General features: G+C 33.8%; 2 protein-coding genes across 2 annotated transcripts; both read right to left on the bottom strand.

The window, feature by feature from the left end:
* Positions 1 to 386: 386 nt before the first annotated feature.
* LOC132735212 (uncharacterized) lies at positions 387 to 4,341 on the bottom strand. The gene is made up of 3 exons (XM_060722152.1): positions 4,212 to 4,341; positions 2,871 to 2,930; positions 387 to 2,592 (listed from the first exon to the last, which is right to left on the bottom strand). Exons 1-3 carry the CDS (start codon positions 4,318 to 4,320, stop codon positions 1,403 to 1,405), a joined length of 1,359 nt encoding a protein of 452 aa, XP_060578135.1. The 5' UTR covers positions 4,321 to 4,341; the 3' UTR covers positions 387 to 1,402.
* Positions 4,342 to 5,085: 744 nt separating this feature from the next.
* LOC132735211 (uncharacterized) lies at positions 5,086 to 20,273 on the bottom strand. The gene is made up of 8 exons (XM_060722151.1): positions 19,889 to 20,273; positions 11,637 to 11,682; positions 10,119 to 10,292; positions 9,539 to 9,648; positions 8,564 to 8,687; positions 7,209 to 7,399; positions 5,524 to 5,571; positions 5,086 to 5,225 (listed from the first exon to the last, which is right to left on the bottom strand). The coding sequence occupies exons 1-8, from the start codon at positions 19,973 to 19,975 to the stop codon at positions 5,109 to 5,111; spliced, it is 897 nt and encodes a 298-aa protein (XP_060578134.1). The 5' UTR covers positions 19,976 to 20,273; the 3' UTR covers positions 5,086 to 5,108.
* Positions 20,274 to 20,528: the final 255 nt, after the last annotated feature.

Below are 20,528 nucleotides of genomic sequence, written 5' to 3'. Positions count from 1 at the left end.
CAAAATTGCCCGTGATCCATTGCGGATATTTTAGAAATTAAATTGCTACTTAAAGATAAAAACAGTGGAGTCTGATTCGGGTGCATGAATACTGATTGACCTGGCTGTAATCCTATGGCATATGCAAATCTCTTTCGGTACTAGTATTCAAAGTACATGGTACAATGGTGCAAGTTTATCAGAAAACCTAAACCTTGAACTAAGCATTATTTTGATTGGTTTTGTATAAAAAGAGACTGCTTTTAGGAGTATAAAAAGACCTGAATTTAAGGCAAGTGTTTGAAAACTTGTACCCATGCATGTATTGAGTAAAAGTAGGAGACGTTGGGCAAACGACACTCTGATGCAGACGACACTTTCATTGCATAAAAATAAATAACCAGGTCTAAAAAAGATTTTTATATAAAAATTTATTCACATAATTTTGATTTTCATGACAAACATTCAAATCAAAATTCGAGTCTGAAGGAATTAAAAGCATCAAGCAAAATACATGGTATTTACTTCGCAAAATAATACTGTATTCTATTAGTGAGCATTTCTATAAGCTATCATACATTTAGTAAAGTGTTCGATGCTTCAATACGTCACCGAATATACCCATCGACACATATTTTCAACATCTATATACAACCATTTTAAAGACAGTTTATACTTAATTGAATTATATTCAATTCAATTAAAAAAAGTATTTGTTTCTGTTAAGTCATTTGCACTAAGAAACAGTAAACAATAAATTCGAATCTATCATCGAATTCGACAAAGCACATGTCGTCTGCCGCATAGATAGGCCTACGTAATGTACATGGTCATTGTACACCATAAGTAGTTTTAGTTGATTATGGCCTTTTTTCCTGACCCATTTCATTTTGTCTCTCGGTATATAATTAAATACGTCGTCCATTTTTTTTAGAAGTATGAAACGTGTAACATATTATCAACATTTCTTCTGGTGTGTACTTAGTGGCAGGTTTTCAAATTTGATATAAGAAAATATTGACAATACAATCTCTTTGTAAATATAAAATAAGCATGTTTTAACTTCATACAAAGAAGATATGCTAAACACTAAAAATAGTCACAATATAAATACGTAGTGTCATTATAAAGACTGGCAGTTTTTTTTAAAAATGACCAACTTTACGTGTCCCGTAATAGGGAACGCAGCCTCCCATATATGACTTTTTCATTCTTTTAATTCAAATTGGTCACATTATGTAAGAATTTCATAGATTTCAATACATTTCAATGACTAAAATATTTTACTCGGGGATGAGCATAATATATCTTTAACTTGATTGTTACCACGGTATTCAGTTTCCAACAATAGTTAAGAAAATATGAACAAGTCTATTAAAGCGCGGACAATCAGTTATATATACTATGTACATGTCTATAATAATTACACATGTCCTTCCCAAACACTGTGCACCTCTCCTGGGCAAGGATCGTGTTGAGTGGTGACTGTACTTCTTTTATTAATTTCCGCCATCTTGTCCATTAAAGATTCCATAGAATTGGCACATGGTCTCCCTTTTTCATGCAGACAATTTTGGCACATTATTTCTGTAAGCTGATGAGGCGCACTCTCCAGATTGTCAAATCCATCAAGGCCAATATCATTTGGGTCAAAGCTGTTTTCAGAAATAACTGACGGATCTGGCGGGAAAAATGAAATGTCACATGACGGACATTCTGTTCCACTCATGTGCGGTCTATAAATAGAAGTGTTGTAATTGGTTGATGGACATTGGAGATGGCCGTTTGTAGTTGCATCTTCCCATAACGGACTGTAATCTTCTGGTGTGTGACCCGGCTTGTAAGAAAGTACACTAGCTCCACGCCCCGAGTCATTCGAAACATAACGCTCTCGTCGAGATTCTGAAGCACCTAGAAACATTACTTCCGGTACAAAAGTTTGAAGCGGTTGCACGCTTCCGTTTGTTGCGTTGTCCGTTTGTTGACTACAGTTACTGTCATTGCATGCTTTAGATCTAGATAAGTTTATGTATTGCCCATGACTAAGTTCATTGGTGATGCCATTCTTGCCTGTTAAGTTTGGGCTCATTCCGCCGCTTGCGTAAACAACAGATTTATATTGGTCCATTGTTTGTTTTGGAAATGCGGATTTTACCGCTGAAACAAAATCCTGTTTCTCTCTGGTTAAAGAATAACATTTTAAAGCGGTTTTTGATTGCGGGACAGGTAGCTTTTCTTCAAAAGTTACAGCACAGATTTGTGCTACAAACCGTCTTGTACGCGGAATACCAGCACGCACAGTTGACAAGTATTCGGATAAATTCTCGTTTGTGAAACTGGACACCAGAAAACAAATAAGAACACTAACGGCATCATCTTCCGAATGTTTTAGATCCGTTCCTTGCACCTTTGAGTTTGCATAAGGGGTGGAATAGTTCGGATAATTTCGTTGATTGAGTACAAGAGCAACTTTTGAAGAAGCGTTCTTTTCGGATATACCTACTTTTCGGATAAACTTGGCTTGAATATTTAAATCGTTTTCCAAAATGAATCGGAACTTGGACAAATCTTCCCGTGGAAAGTTAACGTCGATGCATAACACATGCAAGATATCTGTAAAATACAAATCGCGAGATTGACAAAAGACACTAGATGACAATATGAAATACATGTCAACAACTTTTTATGCAAGTTAATAATCTATTATATTCCACCATCTTCCATCATGAGGATAATGAGAAATCTTTAGCATTAAAAAAGACTTTTTTAATATCTTTTTGTCATCAATCTACACTTCACATGTACAAATATGAATAAAACACCCTTCTTATCCGGAAACCTTTCTAAACCGAACTTTTCTTCTGGTCCGGACGAATTTGTTATAAACGTACCTGCTCTACAAGTTTTGTTCTGCCCAATTACACATTCAATGCCAAAGTGTCTAGCCAAAACTGCAAGAAAGCAATATTTAAACACTAGTATGGCTAACAAATATGAGCCGTGTCACGACAAAACCAACGTAATGCGTTTGCGACCAGCATGGATCCAGACCAGCCTGCGCATCCGCGCAGTCTGATCAGGATCCATGCTGTTCGCTATCAGTTTCTCTACTTGTAATAGGGTTTGTACGCGAACAGCATGGATCCTGATCAGACTGCGCTGATGCGCAGGCTGGTCTGGATCCATGCTGGTCGCAAACGCAAACGCATTACGTTGTTTTTGTTGTGACGTGGCTCATATATAATTTTAACATGCAAAATACATACATGTATACAAATACTTTTGCGTATTCTATTTGGCATTTCATTGTAACGATTGATTTTCGAGGCAATGTGGCCTATTTGACTGGGTCATCAAAGTTTTACGTTGAAAACGTGCCATAAGATTTAAAACCGCCATTAAGCAGCCATGTTTTCATCTGCAGAAACAATTCTACCCATCGAATAAATATGTTTAAGTACATTCATGTGTTTTTAAATTATTTTTAGCTTATGCCACTGAGGTCAGAGTGAGCCTTTAATTATATGTTATTTGAACATTGAAAATCTCCTCCTAAACAAAATATTGCCGGAATAATCCTATGGCAATGCAGGTTTATAGCAATACCTAGCGGGCCACTTCCTATGTAATTCCAATCATGAATCTAAAGTCAAAATTGCTTTTGCGAGGGTCACTTTATTTTAAACAGAAATTCATAGGAACAACTTTAAATAACTCCAAAGCCGTTTAGACTATGTTGAACATTTTATAATAATATATACTATATATCATTAAATGGATCTCTACAAAGATTGTTTAAATTTACGGGAAAATGTTCGCCCAGCCGCCAACACTTAATTCTGCACGTAAAGCTTATAACTATTAGCATTTTTTTTCCTGAAACCACAAGACCTGGAGCTGAAATTGTGTGTACCAGACTATGCAATTATTCTTGCATAATTTTTGATGCCAAACCAAGTTAACATTTGTTTTTCACGGATGTAGAATTGTATATTTAATTTCTTAAAACTGCACGTGCACAACAGCAGACGTAAAGGCAACAGCAGACGTGAAGCAAGTATGTCCGACGATTGTCCGTAGTCCGTTTGACTTGAATTTATTCATTGCGCATTTACTTTATTTTTATTCTTTTATCCTCATCTATTTTTTGTGCACATTTACTCCGCCGAATAATTCAAGATCAGAAATCAGCGAACATGAAATTGTTACTATCACAGATAAAATCTACTTACTTTTATATAGTACAACTAACACTATTGTAATGATAACGAGGGCACCCAATCCGATGAGAACTTCATGAAGATAACCCTCTGGTTGTTCATCTGGTACTTCCTCTGGCATTACTGTTAAAACATGCAAAACCATTCAAATTTTATATCTTTAAATCTCGTGTTCTTATAGAAATCATACAGATTCATGCTTATTTTCATGAAAATTTTGAAAATGTATTTGAATGTGTAATATTGTGGAGTAACCAAAAGGTAGCAATTTACACATTATAAATGGCAACACGTAAATCACCAAAAAAAGTGGTCAAATTTGCATATATATCTTATTACATTTTTCTCAGTACATTTTTCTCAAGTTTGATTTTGTTAAAATATTTTTGACTCATCTGGCATGCCTGTGGGCATGTAACTTTAAAGAAGTTACAATGTATTTAAAACAGGGTCTTTTGAATTTCTATTTACAAGCTCATATGAGACGAAAATAGTTATAATTTTTTTTCATGAATTAAACATTTTTGTTCTACTTAAAGGCCCATTTTTCTACAAATGGTACCGTTTTCATTTTTCTATACTATTATTTTGGTGACCTGTTACAGCTCCAAAATTATTACTCATTGGCCATATTGCTGATCCATATTTTGCTTCTTTTGCGTTTTGGCAATTTGTACAGTTATAGTATTTTGTATGGAAGTCAAAATACCAATTTGTTTACATTGTTACCTTTATCGCAAATTATTTCTAAATTCAGTGCTATTTTCTTCAAGTGACAAGCATCTCGCATGTTCTAAATCCATGATTACCCCATAACATTACATTACATTACATTCCATTTCATCATGTTTCTCTTTATACAAAAGAAAAAAAGTTTAAGGTGTTGAAGTGATTTTTCTTAATGCATAATTATACTTTACCAATAATAATTTCCCAATAAGTTAATTGGCAAGGTTTACAGATATTTTCATCATCCCTACACACACAGCGGTCTTCATCATGTGGATGTTCGTTATACGGTCTCATCTACAAGATAAAAGTAAGTAATGTTGGCTCGAAACCACTAAATATAGTTAACATAGAAGTTGTCCGTCTGTAAATTTGGTTCAAACATTCAAGAAGTGTGTTGTTGCGGTGAAGAATTCAAACAATTTTAGTTTTAGTTAGGTAACGCCAGTGCTGTTGAAGCAAGTTGGAAGAAGTCATACTACGTATTAGTTATTAAAGATTTTGACAGGTTATATGGTCAAATGGATTATTTCATAGATACCTAGATATAGATCGTAAATACCTAGAAGAAATTATGATTTTATAATTAACTCACATACAACGTGTAATTCCCCGGTTCTTGGTTTGCAAAAGAAACCTCGGTCTGAAAGAAAAATCAAAGTACTGAAATGAAGCAGTTGGCTAAATTGTAAATCTGACGCGGTTATTTAACGTAAAATTTTACCCATCCAATGGTATGAAGTGATTCAATAGGTTCGTCTTGCCAAAATTCCTTTCAATTTTATAATCTACTTTGCATGATCGATAGATAACTCACGTGACCCAAGGAAATTTATTTAAATATCAATCAGAATTGACCTGTAACTCTTAATTAATAAAAGAGTGGGGCTGTCTTTTTATATTTTAGGTAGACTTATATTGCAACTGTTGGTCAATAACCATCGTAACAGCCAAGTTTTTGAAATATATAGTCAATTCAGCTGAACTTAACAATGAAACTATGAGCATAATACCATTGTAAATAGATAAAAGCGCATTGTAGACATAGTTAAAGTAAAGCAAAGTAATGATAACAAAATAAGGCTAAAGAGTTTAAATGGCGTAATGAGGCAAGTTGGAACAAATTAGAATAAAATAAATTTTGTTGTTTGTTTGATAGGATTTTGCGTAACACCGACACAGTTAAGGTCATGTGGTGATGTCAAAGCTTTACTGGTGGAGGAAAACCCCAGGTGCCCATCCGTGCATTATTTCAGGTACGAACTGGCACCCGAGTAGAACCACCGACATTCCGTATTAAATACTGTAATACTGTGTACCTTAGGATATAGTACTGTAAGATGCCACAAATTAAAACAAACTAATGTAATATATTGTGAATAAGGATAAAAAATGTATTTTAATATAATATAATATACAGTGAATAACGATAGAGTAATGTAATAAACGACATATTAGGGTAAAGTAATGTAATAAACGACATATTAGGGTAAAGTAATGTAATAAACGACATATTAGGGTAAAGTAATGTAATAAAAGACATATTAGGGTAAAGTAATGTAATAAACGACATATTAGGGTAAAGTAATGTAATAAAAGACATATTAGGGTAAAGTAATGTAATAAACGACATATTAGGGTAAAGTAATGTAATAAACGACATATTAGGGTAATGCAATGTAATAAACGACATAGCAGGGTAAAGAACTGTTATAATCGACATATCAGAGTAAAGAAATGTAATAAACGACATATGAGGGTAGAGTAATGTAATAAACGACATATGAGGGTAGAGTAATGTAATAAACGACATATTAGGGTAGAGTAATGTAATCAACGACATATTAGGGTAAAGTAATGTAATAAACGACATATGAGGGTAAAGTAATGTAATAAACGACATATTAGGTAAAGAAATGTAATAAACGACATATGAGGGTAGAGTAATGTAATAAACGACATATTAGGGTAGAGTAATGTAATAAACGACATATTAGGGTAAAGTAATGTAATAAACGACATATTAGGGTAAAGTAATGTAATAAACGACATATGAGGGTAACATAATGTGATTAAAATAGTGAATAAAGTAGTGTAAACTAAATTTATTGTAACTAAATATAGAACTAAAACAGTGTATAGTTATAGGTTTTTAGTATTATATTTATATTTAACCCGGGAACAAGCAGTTATTTGCTTATCGAAACATAGAAATCACAGAGAAATTAAAAGATACCATAATTATATATTATTTAATTAAAAAAATATATTAATGCTTACCGTATTTGATGTCAAGGTTGTTGGTTTGCTATCTGTAAGTAAAATATCTGTTCGTAAAAGATCTAGCTGAAATCTGGTAATATTAAATTCTAGCGGTGGTGGTGGGAACCAGATAGTTAATATTTTTTCAGGCCACTTATATGAGTCATTATATTCAGCCGGAGTCCAGTCAGCCGATGATGAGCCTCGTTCTGAAAATAACGTAGAATTCATTGAGTACATTTTAGGAGTTACGAGGCGTCCGTTGTCGACTGGTATAGGTAGCTGACTTGAAACCAACCACTTTTCCCTCGTCGTTTTGGGTTCAAATATCGTCATGGACTTTTGATTCTTTCATGCGAGGAATATATCCAGCAAGATTACGTTTGTGCCTAATGATGCACGGAGTCTTCCTCCATCACTAAAGCTGTAAACTCGCCATATGATCTTTACTGTGTTGGTGCGACAACAACAACAACAACAAGAAAAGCAACTGCCAGTTCGGAACCACACTCGATTTTTTTCTTATTTCTTATGTCAAACACGTATTAAGGAAAGAATATTTAGTGCAAAAAAACTCCTAGAAAACAAAAATGTCTTGAACAAAAAAGATTTAAATTTCATTTCTGACTTTGATAGTCAAGGTTATTCAAAGGTCAATGTCACATTTGAATTAATCATCATGCAATATGTGTTATTTTGTCTTGTTTTAAAGCAAATCTGTAAATAAATAATAAATAATAAAGCTATGACTATTTGTGCAAATTTCAATAATTTGACTTGACGGTCAATGTCATTTAAAGGTCAGTCATATTAGAAAATGTTTTTCCCCAAATTTATCCTTTTATCCAAGTATAAATCAAATCTGTAGATGTATAACAAAGTAATGACAATTTAAGAATATTTCAATACTTTAACCTTGATGGTCAAGGTCATTTTTAGTGAAGGTCAAGTTCAATCTGGTCAACTTGAAGGTTTTATCAAAGGGATTGATTTGTTTAAGTATGAATCATAGTGTTTTTTTTTAAAAAAACATAAGAAAAATGACGGTTTTAGAATCGAGACATCTTCGTTATAAATTCATTACATTCAATCAAATTTTGAGTTCTACAAACCTTTCAAAAAGGTTTTATCCCGAAATCAAGTGCCTATGGTATGAACGTAATCCGTTAAAAAAAAGAATTATGGCCAACGTTGAGATTTTTATAACAGCAACTTGACTGTAGCAATATTTTTTTTTATTTCGAAAAAGTAGAATTAAAAAGCGAGTATTTATGTAAAGATGATGTGACAAGCTATAAAATATAAACAAAATCAACGTTGATATATATATTGACAAAATCAATAACGTAAAACAACTTAAGCATGCAACTTACTGCAATTCATAGAAGTGACCTTTTTATGGCTTGAGATAGAATCATTTGCTCTGGGTAAACTGTGTAGAACGATCATGTAATTCTGATTTCTTTTCACAGGAAACATGGTTATGTTCAGAGAAAACTGAAATGAATAAAATCATTAACATCTTTTCCAACCCTTTAAACTATTTGCTAGATTATATGAACACTACGTATAAAATGTGTTTGGTATATAATTAGTCCTTAATTAAGTAACTGTCAAAAGATAAGAAACAAATTCTTTATCTTATCACTTTACTATTTCTAAAACGTTCGTCACTGTTAACTCTTTATAATATAAATACTTAAGAAATGCTATGCCATTTCACGGTGTCTTAGTTTGCCGTGAGATTAGATTTTAAATGGCCTTTTTAGTCACAATGGGTAATCTCAGCAGAACCAGTGGCCTTCTGAGCATAAGAAAGAAATCATCGACCAACGACGGAAGTGACGTAAGCAATCATTCGGCATATGCCTGACAAATACGTTGGTCGCTCAACTGTAATTTGTTTTGATACTGACATCGCTTAAACTAGAAATAATCTCTTTAAAATTCTAAACAGGACAATCTCAAGGTTAAAAAAGGTTTACTGAGGATTCCAAATGGTTAAAATGCAAAACGACTGATTTCTCAATGAGGGCCATACCATACAATGATATATAGTACTAATAATATTTAACTTTTAACGAGAAAGTAGGTCACTGTTAACACATTTTTATTAAACTATTTGAAATCTGGCCTTCTGTGTGCAGCTGATTTAACTGCTTCTTACAATGTACCTAGAACTCCAAATGTTGTGGCAGACGAAAATTAACTGCAAAAAGGACATTCTTATGAACATTTAAGTCATAGAAAAGGGTGCGCATTAATAATCATGTAATTGTGAACTACTTTTAAAGGACAGTATCGTGCATTCCGTGTTGAAAAAAAAATCTAAATATAACTCGTATTACGTGTCTATTAAACTGTGTGGGTTTTTCATGTAAAATCACCACAAGGCACCGGAAGTTGGGAGGATCTAGTTCAAGGTGAAATTCATATCCAGCTATACCCCCAGCATTATCTGTAAACGAAAATAATAAAAGTAAAATTTATATAACTTAATTATGAAGCGGCAAAAACTCAAAGGTATTGTATTAATGTCTGAATTGTGACAGACCAATAATTGATAGTAAAAAATGCTTAGGATAAGATATAAAAACTACCTAAATTATAAAAAAAAGAGAATCTTTTAGAGAATTTAACGTTTACAATACATTCCGAGCGATATTTATATAAATCTCCGTAGATCACGTGGATTATTGAATATTTTTGCCTAGTTAAAAAACATTGAACACAATTATGGCAAAATGTAAAGATATTTTGACTTTACCTTTTGCACTCACCATTTACACTTGGATTGGCATAATGTCACTTAACAGTTGCGGTACTTATGTTTATCAAATGCTTAATTTGATAAGAAATTTTTTACATGTATTTGAGAAAAAGTAGTTTTATTTTTTTTAAAAGAAGAAAAGTGTAAAGCGTATTTACAGGAGTCTGGCATCTTCCAATACACGTGCAGCCCTGATTGGTTGACGCCTTTGGAGTCCGGCTCACAGAAGGAGGACGGTTTGATTGCCTCATCTCTAGGTGGTTCCCGTTTCCACCCAGTTTTATTGTACAATTTAGGAAATCTTGCTTGTAGGTTATCAAAGAAACACTCGCCTGGAAAAAAATACGAAGGCATTTTATTGAATTTTAAGTCCGAATATATAAGTAGAAAGAAAAATTAATTTTACCATAATTCAAATCCAATTATTACTTAAGAAATCGCACAAATCACTATTGGCCTCGTAGCATTATAATGACTGATCAGTCAGCCCACAAACATATAATGGATCGAAGCCACAGGTGGAAATCTGTTCAATATTTGCGGCTGACTGGGAGGCCACTATAGTGAGGTCTGAAGTAATGTGTACTTTTTCTTACATTAAACCGCACTTTATTAGAACAAAATGGTGAAAGTACGAAAAAAGAAATAATATTATTCATTACAAGTTCTGGCGTGGGTTCGATCCCCGGGAGATGCTTTGGTAGTTTAGCGCGGAGGAAGGTAGTCTAGTACTAGTGTAACTCTCCAGGAACAATGGTTAGGAAACTACCCGCCTATATGACTGAAATACTGTTGGGAAAAGGCGTAAAATGAAACAAACAAACAAATCCAAGTAAAGTATACTGAAAACGTTTGGCATTCAGCTTGTATAATGTGCATTTTGTAAAATTTTCCTCGCGGTTATATGCCACTAAATTTTTGCGGTCCGATAAAAACATAATAGTACATGGAATAACTATAGTATTTGAAGCCATTCTAACCCAACTAATTATGTTCTTGTATGCAACTACTGAAATGGTCCAATTATTCAAAAACAAAATATCTATAACATATAATACATGTAAATTAGAAATCCGAGAATTACTACAACCGTTTCAACATTTAAACACAAATGTTATACGTTGGTTTAAATTGCCCATAAATAGATCGTATATATTATTCGGTTGCCTTCCCTATCCGTTATTTTGCAAAGCATTTTGTAAAACAAGATTTGTTACTCCGGGCCATATCGTCTCTATTTCAGTAAAACATACGGACAGCGGCGAAATATCCCGAATGAACAAGAAATTAAATCTGTACATGTGAGAGCGTTTTAAGTCTTTAAAAGCTAAAAGAAATTTAACCAATGATATTGTATTCCGAATCTTTTCTAAATAATTATGTCAAATCATTATGATGCTCATATTTTAAATAAATGAGCCGTGTCATGACAAAACATAATGGGTTTGCGACCAGCATGGATCCAGACCAGCCTGCTTATCTGCGCAGTCTGATCAGGATCCACGCTGTTCGCTTACAAACCCTATTACAGGTAGAGAAACTGATAGCGAACAGCATGGGTCCTGATCAGACTGCGCGGATGCGCAGGCTGGTCTGGATCCATGCTGGTCGCAAACCCATTATGTTGGTTTTGTCATGACGCGGCTCAAATGTAGCATAGGAGTATTCAGTCTTACGATAAGTTTTGAAACATTCCATAGTCGCATTCAGTTTGGACTGGAACTGAAAAAAAAAAAAAATAAAACATGATTCTTTCAGACACAAACGAAATTTTGAGTACGAGTTATGTAGCATTGTGTCATTGTATTTTTTATTCGCTTATTAGCACACTTATATCATCTTAATTTCAGTCAATTTGACTTTTTACTTTTTTAATTTTCTATTCTCACTCACTCACTCACTCACTCACTCACTCACTCACTCACTCACTCACTCACTCACTCACTCACTCACTCACTCACTCACTCACTCACTCACTCACTCACTCACTCACTCACTCACTCACTCACTCACTCACTCACTCACTCACTCACTCACTCACTCACTCACTCACTCACTCACTCACTCACTCACTCACTCACTCACTCACTCACTCACTCACTCACTCACTCACTCACTCACTCACTCACTCACTCACTCACTCACTCACTCACTCACTCACTCACTCACTCACTCACTCACTCACTCACTCACTCACTCACTCACTCACTCACTCACTCACTCACTCACTCACTCACTCACTCACTCACTCACTCACTCACTCACTCACTCACTCACTCACTCACTCACTCACTCACTCACTCACTCACTCACTCACTCACTCACTCACTCACTCACTCACTCACTCACTCACTCACTCACTCACTCACTCACTCACTCACTCACTCACTCACTCACTCACTCACTCACTCACTCACTCACTCACTCACTCACTCACTCACTCACTCACTCACTCACTCACTCACTCACTCACTCACTCACTCACTCACTCACTCACTCACTCACTCACTCACTCACTCACTCACTCACTCACTCACTCACTCACTCACTCACTCACTCACTCACTCTTTATTTATTTATTCATTCATTTATTTATCTATTTATCTATTTAAGAAGGGGGTGGTGGGTGCGGGGTTGAAATCATGTAAAGTTCAATGCTATGGTATATCAATGCTTAATCGAGATTGACCGATTATAGAACGAAGGTAAGGCAATATAATAGTATAATTCGCAAAATTACATAAATCTAAAGAATATCTCATTTCTGTGCCAAAAATGTTGCGGTTTATCCAGATGCATTATTTCAAAAGTGTATCATACAATGTTGTTTCATGTACAAGAGTAGTGGTTTCCTTTTCCTTATTTAGCCAGCTTAATGTAAATATTTGCTACAAATGTACTTTTCTCAACGTAATAGTTACCGAGTTGACACATATATAACATGTGTATGTAATGAATATGAAAGTAAATTTAACGATATTTACATTTGAAAAACATTACTCAGATATAATGAAATACATACATTATCATAGCAACATAAATTATTTTAAAATCGATATTGGTTATATTTGTGGCCCAATTATTTGTTTTAAAGCCAAATTATTTCCCATTCCGCGCTATTTTTTTTTCAGATGATCAGCAACTTACATGTTCTTTAATACATTATTCACAACAGTTAAAAAAACACATTTTACCCCTTTCTACTGAATGAAAAGAAAATCATTTGCCTTAATTTTAAGATTTGTTTTGCAGGTTAAAATCTATCTATCGTATATACATGTAAAAAATTTAGCCTTAGATCATCATTTTTGATAACAGTCCCTCAAAAATACATCTATTCTGTTAATAGTCATGCAGATGTACTCTGCGCGCACTTGCACACAACTTACAGGTGTTTACCCTCTTTTATGTGGAACAGACTTTTTGAACAACCCTGTAACAACACGTGTTGTACTAAGCCAGATTGGCTTATCAGTAAATGCTACGTGTTTTGATACCTGCCTCGACATAATATGATCAGCATGCAGTATATTCAGCCAATGTGCATGATGCAAAATTGACTCGATGCAGTGTTTTGGCATACGGAACATAGATAAATAAGATTTGATATGTTACAGGCATGCAGGGTCAAAAATGAAGCAGAAATATTTGTTTGTATTTTTCCGGAGGCCTTTTCCAGAAAGTGGTTAAGTTGTAATCTAAAATGTACGGAAGCGCAGAAGAGACACTCGATACTTCTTTATTACCTCGTGGCATTCTGGTGACCGTTTCATCTGGAAACAATTATATTTTATTTTCGTTTCGAAATGACAACCTGTGTGTGCGCGTCATATGCCTGTTTTATTTCATTACTTTCTTGATAATCAAATACAAAGAGCTATACAAAAAAGAAATCAAATGTTAGTACACTATAAACATTTTCATTTCTTGTTTGGTTTTGTTTCCGCCATACCAGCACTGCAAAATGGTACACTGTGAGTTACATGCCAGCTTAACTGATGATGGGGAGCCTTAGTTGCCAATTAGTTGATAGATTTACAGACACATGTTTTCCGCAAGACATTTTAATTTATTGCAGCATTTCAAAAATGATTAATATAATGATTATAATATTATGTAATTAATCTGTGTTGCATCAGTAAAAATGCCTTAAAGATCCTGTATGTTTTGTGATTAATATTGTTACTGTGTGAATACCACACTTGCAAAAAAATATACATGTATATAATTATGCAAATAAAAATTTTTCAAACATCGAAGAATATAAAAAATGTGTACTGCAAATAATTGTGCACATTATATTTAATCAATAAATTATGTGCATTCATTTTTTATTGGAAAATTTGACTTTGAATTTATAGAAATTAAATTTCTAATTACCTCCCTTTATTAACATGAAATGTTAAATTTAAATAATGCTTATTGGAACTTACAATATTGACAAATCTTAATTTAAGCATCATACTTATGAAATAAAAGCATGAAAAAATGTGTTACAGAATCTTTAAATAGAGCACATCCTCTGTACCGAACATTGTAGGTGGCATTTTTGCCGTTCTTTTTTTCTAATTTCTCGTTTTAACGCCGATGGTTGACCTTTTTCTCCTCAACTGACCGACTACTGATCCCAAATGATTTCTGGACCAGTTGTTATAGATAAATAACCATTAGACTCAATTCCTGAGATCAGTTGAATATATCTCGTATCGCACTCTTGGAATTTTGTTTAAAAATCTTACTTTGGAGTCAGTTATATTTTAAAACGAAACAAATTTTTTTTTTCTATCTTACGTTGCATTATGCTAAATGACGTTTGCCATTACGTAACGAAGATCTTTGTATGCCATACTATCTGCCAGTGAGATAGGAATCAAACTTCTATATTTCACTCAGTTTCAAACAGATTGGTATGAATTATATTTCATCGGTAGGTATATAGAAAATAAGCTTTGTAGAAATAAGCGCTCTAAATAGTGACTCGCCGATTAAATCACTACCGTAAATTGTCTTTATATCATTTGCATAATTATCAATCTATAACGGAATCATTAAAAGAGTTTTTATAATTTGAAAGATAAATGAGCCGCGTCACGACAAAACCAACGTAGTGCGTTTGCGACCAGCATGGATCCAGATGCGCTTCCGCGCAGTCTGATCAGGATCCATGCTGTTCGCTTACAAACCCTATTACAAGTAGAGAAACTGATAGTGAACATCATGGATCCTGATCAGACTGCGCGGATGCGCAGGCTGGTCTGGATCCATGCTGGTCGCAAACTCATAACGTTGGTTTTGTCGTGACGCGGCTCAAATGTAGGCGTTTGTTTACAATGTTAGACTATTTATATTTATAATTCGTCAGAACGAACGGAAACAAATATAGACTTAATGAGGATTATCTACATCCGAATTCTTTTGTTTATTTATTTAAGTACGTGACCACAAAAATTACAGAATGAAGAGTAATATGAATATTCATCACTTTTCCGTAAATGTTCGGTTATCTTCGTGACTTTCCGTATCTAGTTTTGGTTCAAAAAGCTTTCGCTTGGCATGATTGTGTAGCTCTAAGTCATACCGACGCTTATTAGATTTATGATATACGGGAACAGGCGAAATGTGCCGATTATTCCCGAAGTTTTAGAAGCTGTATGCCATTCAAATAAACTATTGTCTTTTTATGTAAATTACTGGGGGAAAAAAAGAACAATGCATTTCGCGAAGGAATTATAGAGTGCATTTTGAATGATTAACTATTTAACACATTTTATTGCTTTAAATTTATCTGCGATAATGCTAAAATTTAGATCATGTATTATAATTTAAATGTCAGCAACTAAGATTATTTTAAACCGATTTAGAAACTGATTTGCGTTCACTAATATAGCAATCTTTTAAAACAACAAACAAGCAAACATTAACTTTGGATGAAGACAGAAATTAAGAAACGGTGAAAACGTAAGAAAATACTATTGTCACATACATGGGTGTATTGACTCGGATTCGTATTTATCAAAAGGTTTTTAAGATTTTTAAAGCAGTATTTAAAGCCCTTAGTCATTGGCCATCCGTGAAATTTGTATTCACGAAAAGCCAAACTTATTTTTTAAGCAATGCTGTAATGACGGGGTCTTTTGTACAAATGAAGTGATTTCATACAATCAAATCTATTTAGCGTAAATGTAATCGATGAAACAAGTTAACGAAATGGTTTCTTTTTAAAGTGACACGACTTAATTTGTTCACATTTTAAACCGATGTGCCTTTTGATCTTTAAATTAATGAGCGACAGTAGATCGAGCCTCTATGAATTTTAAAAGACCTTTTTTAACTTTTACATATTTTGCTATAATTTCACAATATGACAAAAAAAGAACGGATAAGTTTTATTACAGTTAGTTTACTTATTCTGTTTATTATAATTATAATAATTATAATTATGATGATGTTTATTATTATTTTGAAATAAAATTTTAAATAAAAATGTTTTACATGACTTGCAGAGAATTTAGGACTTGCCAGCTCGTGGCATTGCTTTCCAGTGTGCTTTTATTTTCAATATGATAAGCTATGTCTCATTTGAACATAACAGAACAGAGTGGCGTCATGACCGAGTGGTGAACGTTTCGGACTCGCTAGCCGCATGAGTTCAAACCCTGACAAGGGCCTTGAGCAAGAAACTATACACACATTGCACAGTACTGGTTGGTTCCAAGAAAGGATTCTAAAGTGTGTTTATATTAAGCTTATAGCTTCCTTCAAAATTGAACTAAAATAAATACTGTATAAACCAACAGAACAGAAGTTATTCAACAAAATTGTCTTGAACACATCGCGCTATCGTCATTCACATATACAAATACAAGTACAGTTGACTGAAAAAAGCTTTATGAGTTAACTGCCTTATGTTTCTATTCTGTAATTTTGAGTTAATATGATCAATTATCATTAGTGGTTAATATTATTACATTATCATCAAAATATGCAATACTTATATACATCTCGTTAACAATGCCCCTCTTATTAATATTATTATTTCTATCAAATGACTGAGTAAAATATCAAAAAACAAATGGGAAATATACTTCTCATAATTGGTTTTTTGTTGCATTTACGAGGGCAATGAAACATGTTTTTTTATAAACTTCATATGTTGATTTGCAACCAGTTTTAAAATGTCATCGAGTCTGTGATGAAATTAAATTCGAAATTACCGTCAGAATTACAAATTGTTTTCGAAGATAACTGGCCATTTATTGCATGCTTTCATAAAAGCAATGTCTCTGTGAAAAAAAGACGCACAAATATCATGGTCAATTTCTATCGTTTTTTCCCCATTATTCAGAATTTTTAGTCGAGAATTCACAATAAGTAACTAACTCAACGTTCGTGACCGCTTTTGGTCTAATACACACTAAGCTTTTGTTTGCTCATTTCTCAATTTATTTAGTATTTAGGTATATAAAATACTCCATGACTTCATTAGTCAAATAGAGACTTATCTAAAAGTACTCTAGTTTACTTGTTATGGGCGAAAGTTAAACAATAGACTTTGTATATAGAATACAATTTTCAGTTTTTATTGTATATCCTATCATTTTTCAACTATTTCAGCTTATTTTGATATTACATGTATATGAAAAGTCAAGCGGTAGACTGAGTATTAATTTGTCTATTTTTAAATACTTATAAGTTTGATATAGAATTTAAACTATTTTATTAAAAAATTTATCAATAAAATAAATACCTGTTTTTATCAATTTGTTTAATAGTAGAGCAGATTGGACCGTTATATACAACTACAAATAGTGGCACAGGTTGAAATGGTACAAACTGTTTCTATTCGGATTTTCGAAATATTTTTATGACATTTATCTTTATAAAAAAACTGTTTACAAACAAAAAAAAATCTTCATATACCCTTATAACTTATACTTCATATAAAATGCCATATGGTCATCTTTGTATTTAACAAACCTTTACAATAGAAAAATTCGAAAGTCTATTTCAAATCGCAATGCCAGGTCGTCAAATTTTAAAAAAGGGGCGCCGGGGTCTGATTAAACAAAATTTTATAAAAACTTCGGCAATTTTTTACATCACGGGGAAACCCCGGAAACCGATTTAAATCTAAACCTTGCGTAGATCATGAATAAAAACATTTCAATGGGTCAATTTATAGCAGTGGATTTACATAAAGAATGAACGGTTTCAGGCCCTGTTAATGCCACCAAATAATGTAGGTCCAAATGTTTATTTTAAAAGTGAATCGGACGGTTGCCGCGGGCATTTAATGACATCCTAGATAAATCAGCCTGTTGTAATTATGCCAGCAAAGAAGTCAGCTGCCAAAGCGAGGGGGAAGGCCAAGGAGTTGGTCCGTGTTGTTGACAACGAGTCACCAACGGCCAGTATCGAGAGGCCGTAGAAGGCGAAAATCAAACAGACATTTGCATGGACATTGAAGAGAAAATTCATGTTTACTAGTATTCAAAAGAAATTCACAAATATATTTTTGAGGAAATTACAACTTCTTCAAGCTGAAATTACAACAAACACAAAGCAGCCTGGTCGCCGGATGACAAAAACGATGACCGCCCGGTGCCTGTACATGAATTCGCCCAGGTACCGGACGATAATTCGTTTGACTACTTGTCTGTATTCAGGCACCGGGCAGGGCCCGGCCGATATCCGCCCGGACGCCTTTTAAATCGGATGCTGTTTTAGTAGAACAAAAAATCGCCCGATCGAAAAATCATCGCCCGGTCGCCGCCCGGCGACCGAGCGATGTCCGCTCGATGATATTTATACTCAGTGACCCCAAAAATTATCGTCCGGCCGCCGTTAACTTTTAAGTATTACTTAAAACTCGAAGGCGCCCGCCCGATGAGCAAAATTTTCAGCTGCTGCCGTCCGATAGTCACTGCCGCCGGACGGACGCCGGCCGATATTGCGATTTTTTGGAGAAACAGACGCCGCCCGGCGGCATTTTCTTATTTGTGACCTAGGCTTAAGTGGAATGCTTTTTTTACCGAAGATACCTTAGAAAGTAAACAATGGACAGGGTTAATCTGACCATCATAAAGTACTTTAAAGATCTTGATGAACATAAATAGACCACTTCAATAACGTCAAAATATAACAAGTTATTACATATATACGACAAAATGTACATACTGGCATTACAAAGAGCACAATTGTTAATTGATCCACGAATAAATGTAGGTCTAAATTGTTTATAATTATGATAAAGTAGTTGTAATCTCCCGGAATAGACCTGGAGGTTTGAGGCGTATTCCGTGCTTGAAGAACAAAGTAAAAATATGCATTGAAAGATGTAGTCCAACTAATTGTACTGCGCGACGAGATATTGTGCTATTTTCGTGTCTGGGCAATATCTCGCCTCTAAAGCGAGATTCTGCCCCAGAACGAAAATATCTCAGAATCAAGCTTTGGCACGTCAATATATTTTGACTATGAAAGATGCCCCTGGACTCATGTACATGGACTATTCCTAATGCGATTATTCTATTAGATCGTAAGTAATTAGAGTAATTAGGCATCCGAAACGAACACATGTTTACTTTTTAAGAAAGGGCAAATATGACTTTAACAACATTTAAATAATTGGTTTTAGAACATGTTTGATGCTTGTTATCTGATGAATGTAGCTATAAATGTGAAATTATTTTCATAAAACAAAATGTAAACAAAGTAGTATTTCGACTTCCATAAAAAATACTAAATCACTATAACTCTTTTATTGCCCAAAAAGCAACAGAAGTAAAAGAATGGTCAGGTAATTGGCCAATATGTATCTTTTTTTGGAAACTAGAGAAGTACACTAAAATAAAAAAAGCTTTTATTAATACTAAAAAATAAAAACATTTCTGGGGCATAATGGGTCTTTAAATGTTTTAATACTCACAATTACGTTACAGTCATCAGCATCGCCTTTCTGAAGATAAACACCAACAAACAACAGTAATTCCAGCAGAAGTCCGAAAATCATCATTTCTCTTTAACCCCAAAAACGATCCAAAATCATATCACTTTCAACTACTATAATCACGTTTTTTCAAATTCCATGAAGAAAAGCTAGTTTTCATAATTATCGTCACCATAACCATAGAAACTGAAATTCATGCGTCAAAAATGGTATAATACATTCAGTTAAGGTTTACATTTATCCCCTGTTTAAATAGATGTCAATCTGTACGACTTTTAACAGTCCTTTACAAACAAAGATTAAACCGGAAGCACCCTTTCACAAATTAACCAGAGTAACTGAATCCAAATGTACGTAAACATGACTTTTCATACGCGCCAGTTCAGTACACGAGCGCTTCACGCGCAAGGTAGTGTTTATTTTTAGATCAGCAGCTTGTAAATGCCATGCTAGTGCTAGTCGTTATTAAATGTCGAGTATAGATATTTATTTTACAAAATAATATAAAGATTTGACTCGACAAAAGTACTTTAAAATTTGAAATGTCATCTCAATTATTTAAACGCGCACGAAAAGTCATTTTAATGCGTGAAAAAAAAAAATAATGCATATTTTTCGC

This window comes from Ruditapes philippinarum, unplaced genomic scaffold (assembly GCF_026571515.1).
Source record: "Ruditapes philippinarum isolate M1 unplaced genomic scaffold, ASM2657151v2 ctg3392_1_1_1_1, whole genome shotgun sequence".
NCBI classification, from domain to species: Eukaryota; Metazoa; Mollusca; class Bivalvia; order Venerida; family Veneridae; genus Ruditapes; species Ruditapes philippinarum.
Note: the sequence above shows the minus strand (reverse complement) of the source record. Positions and strands in the feature narration are given on the sequence as shown.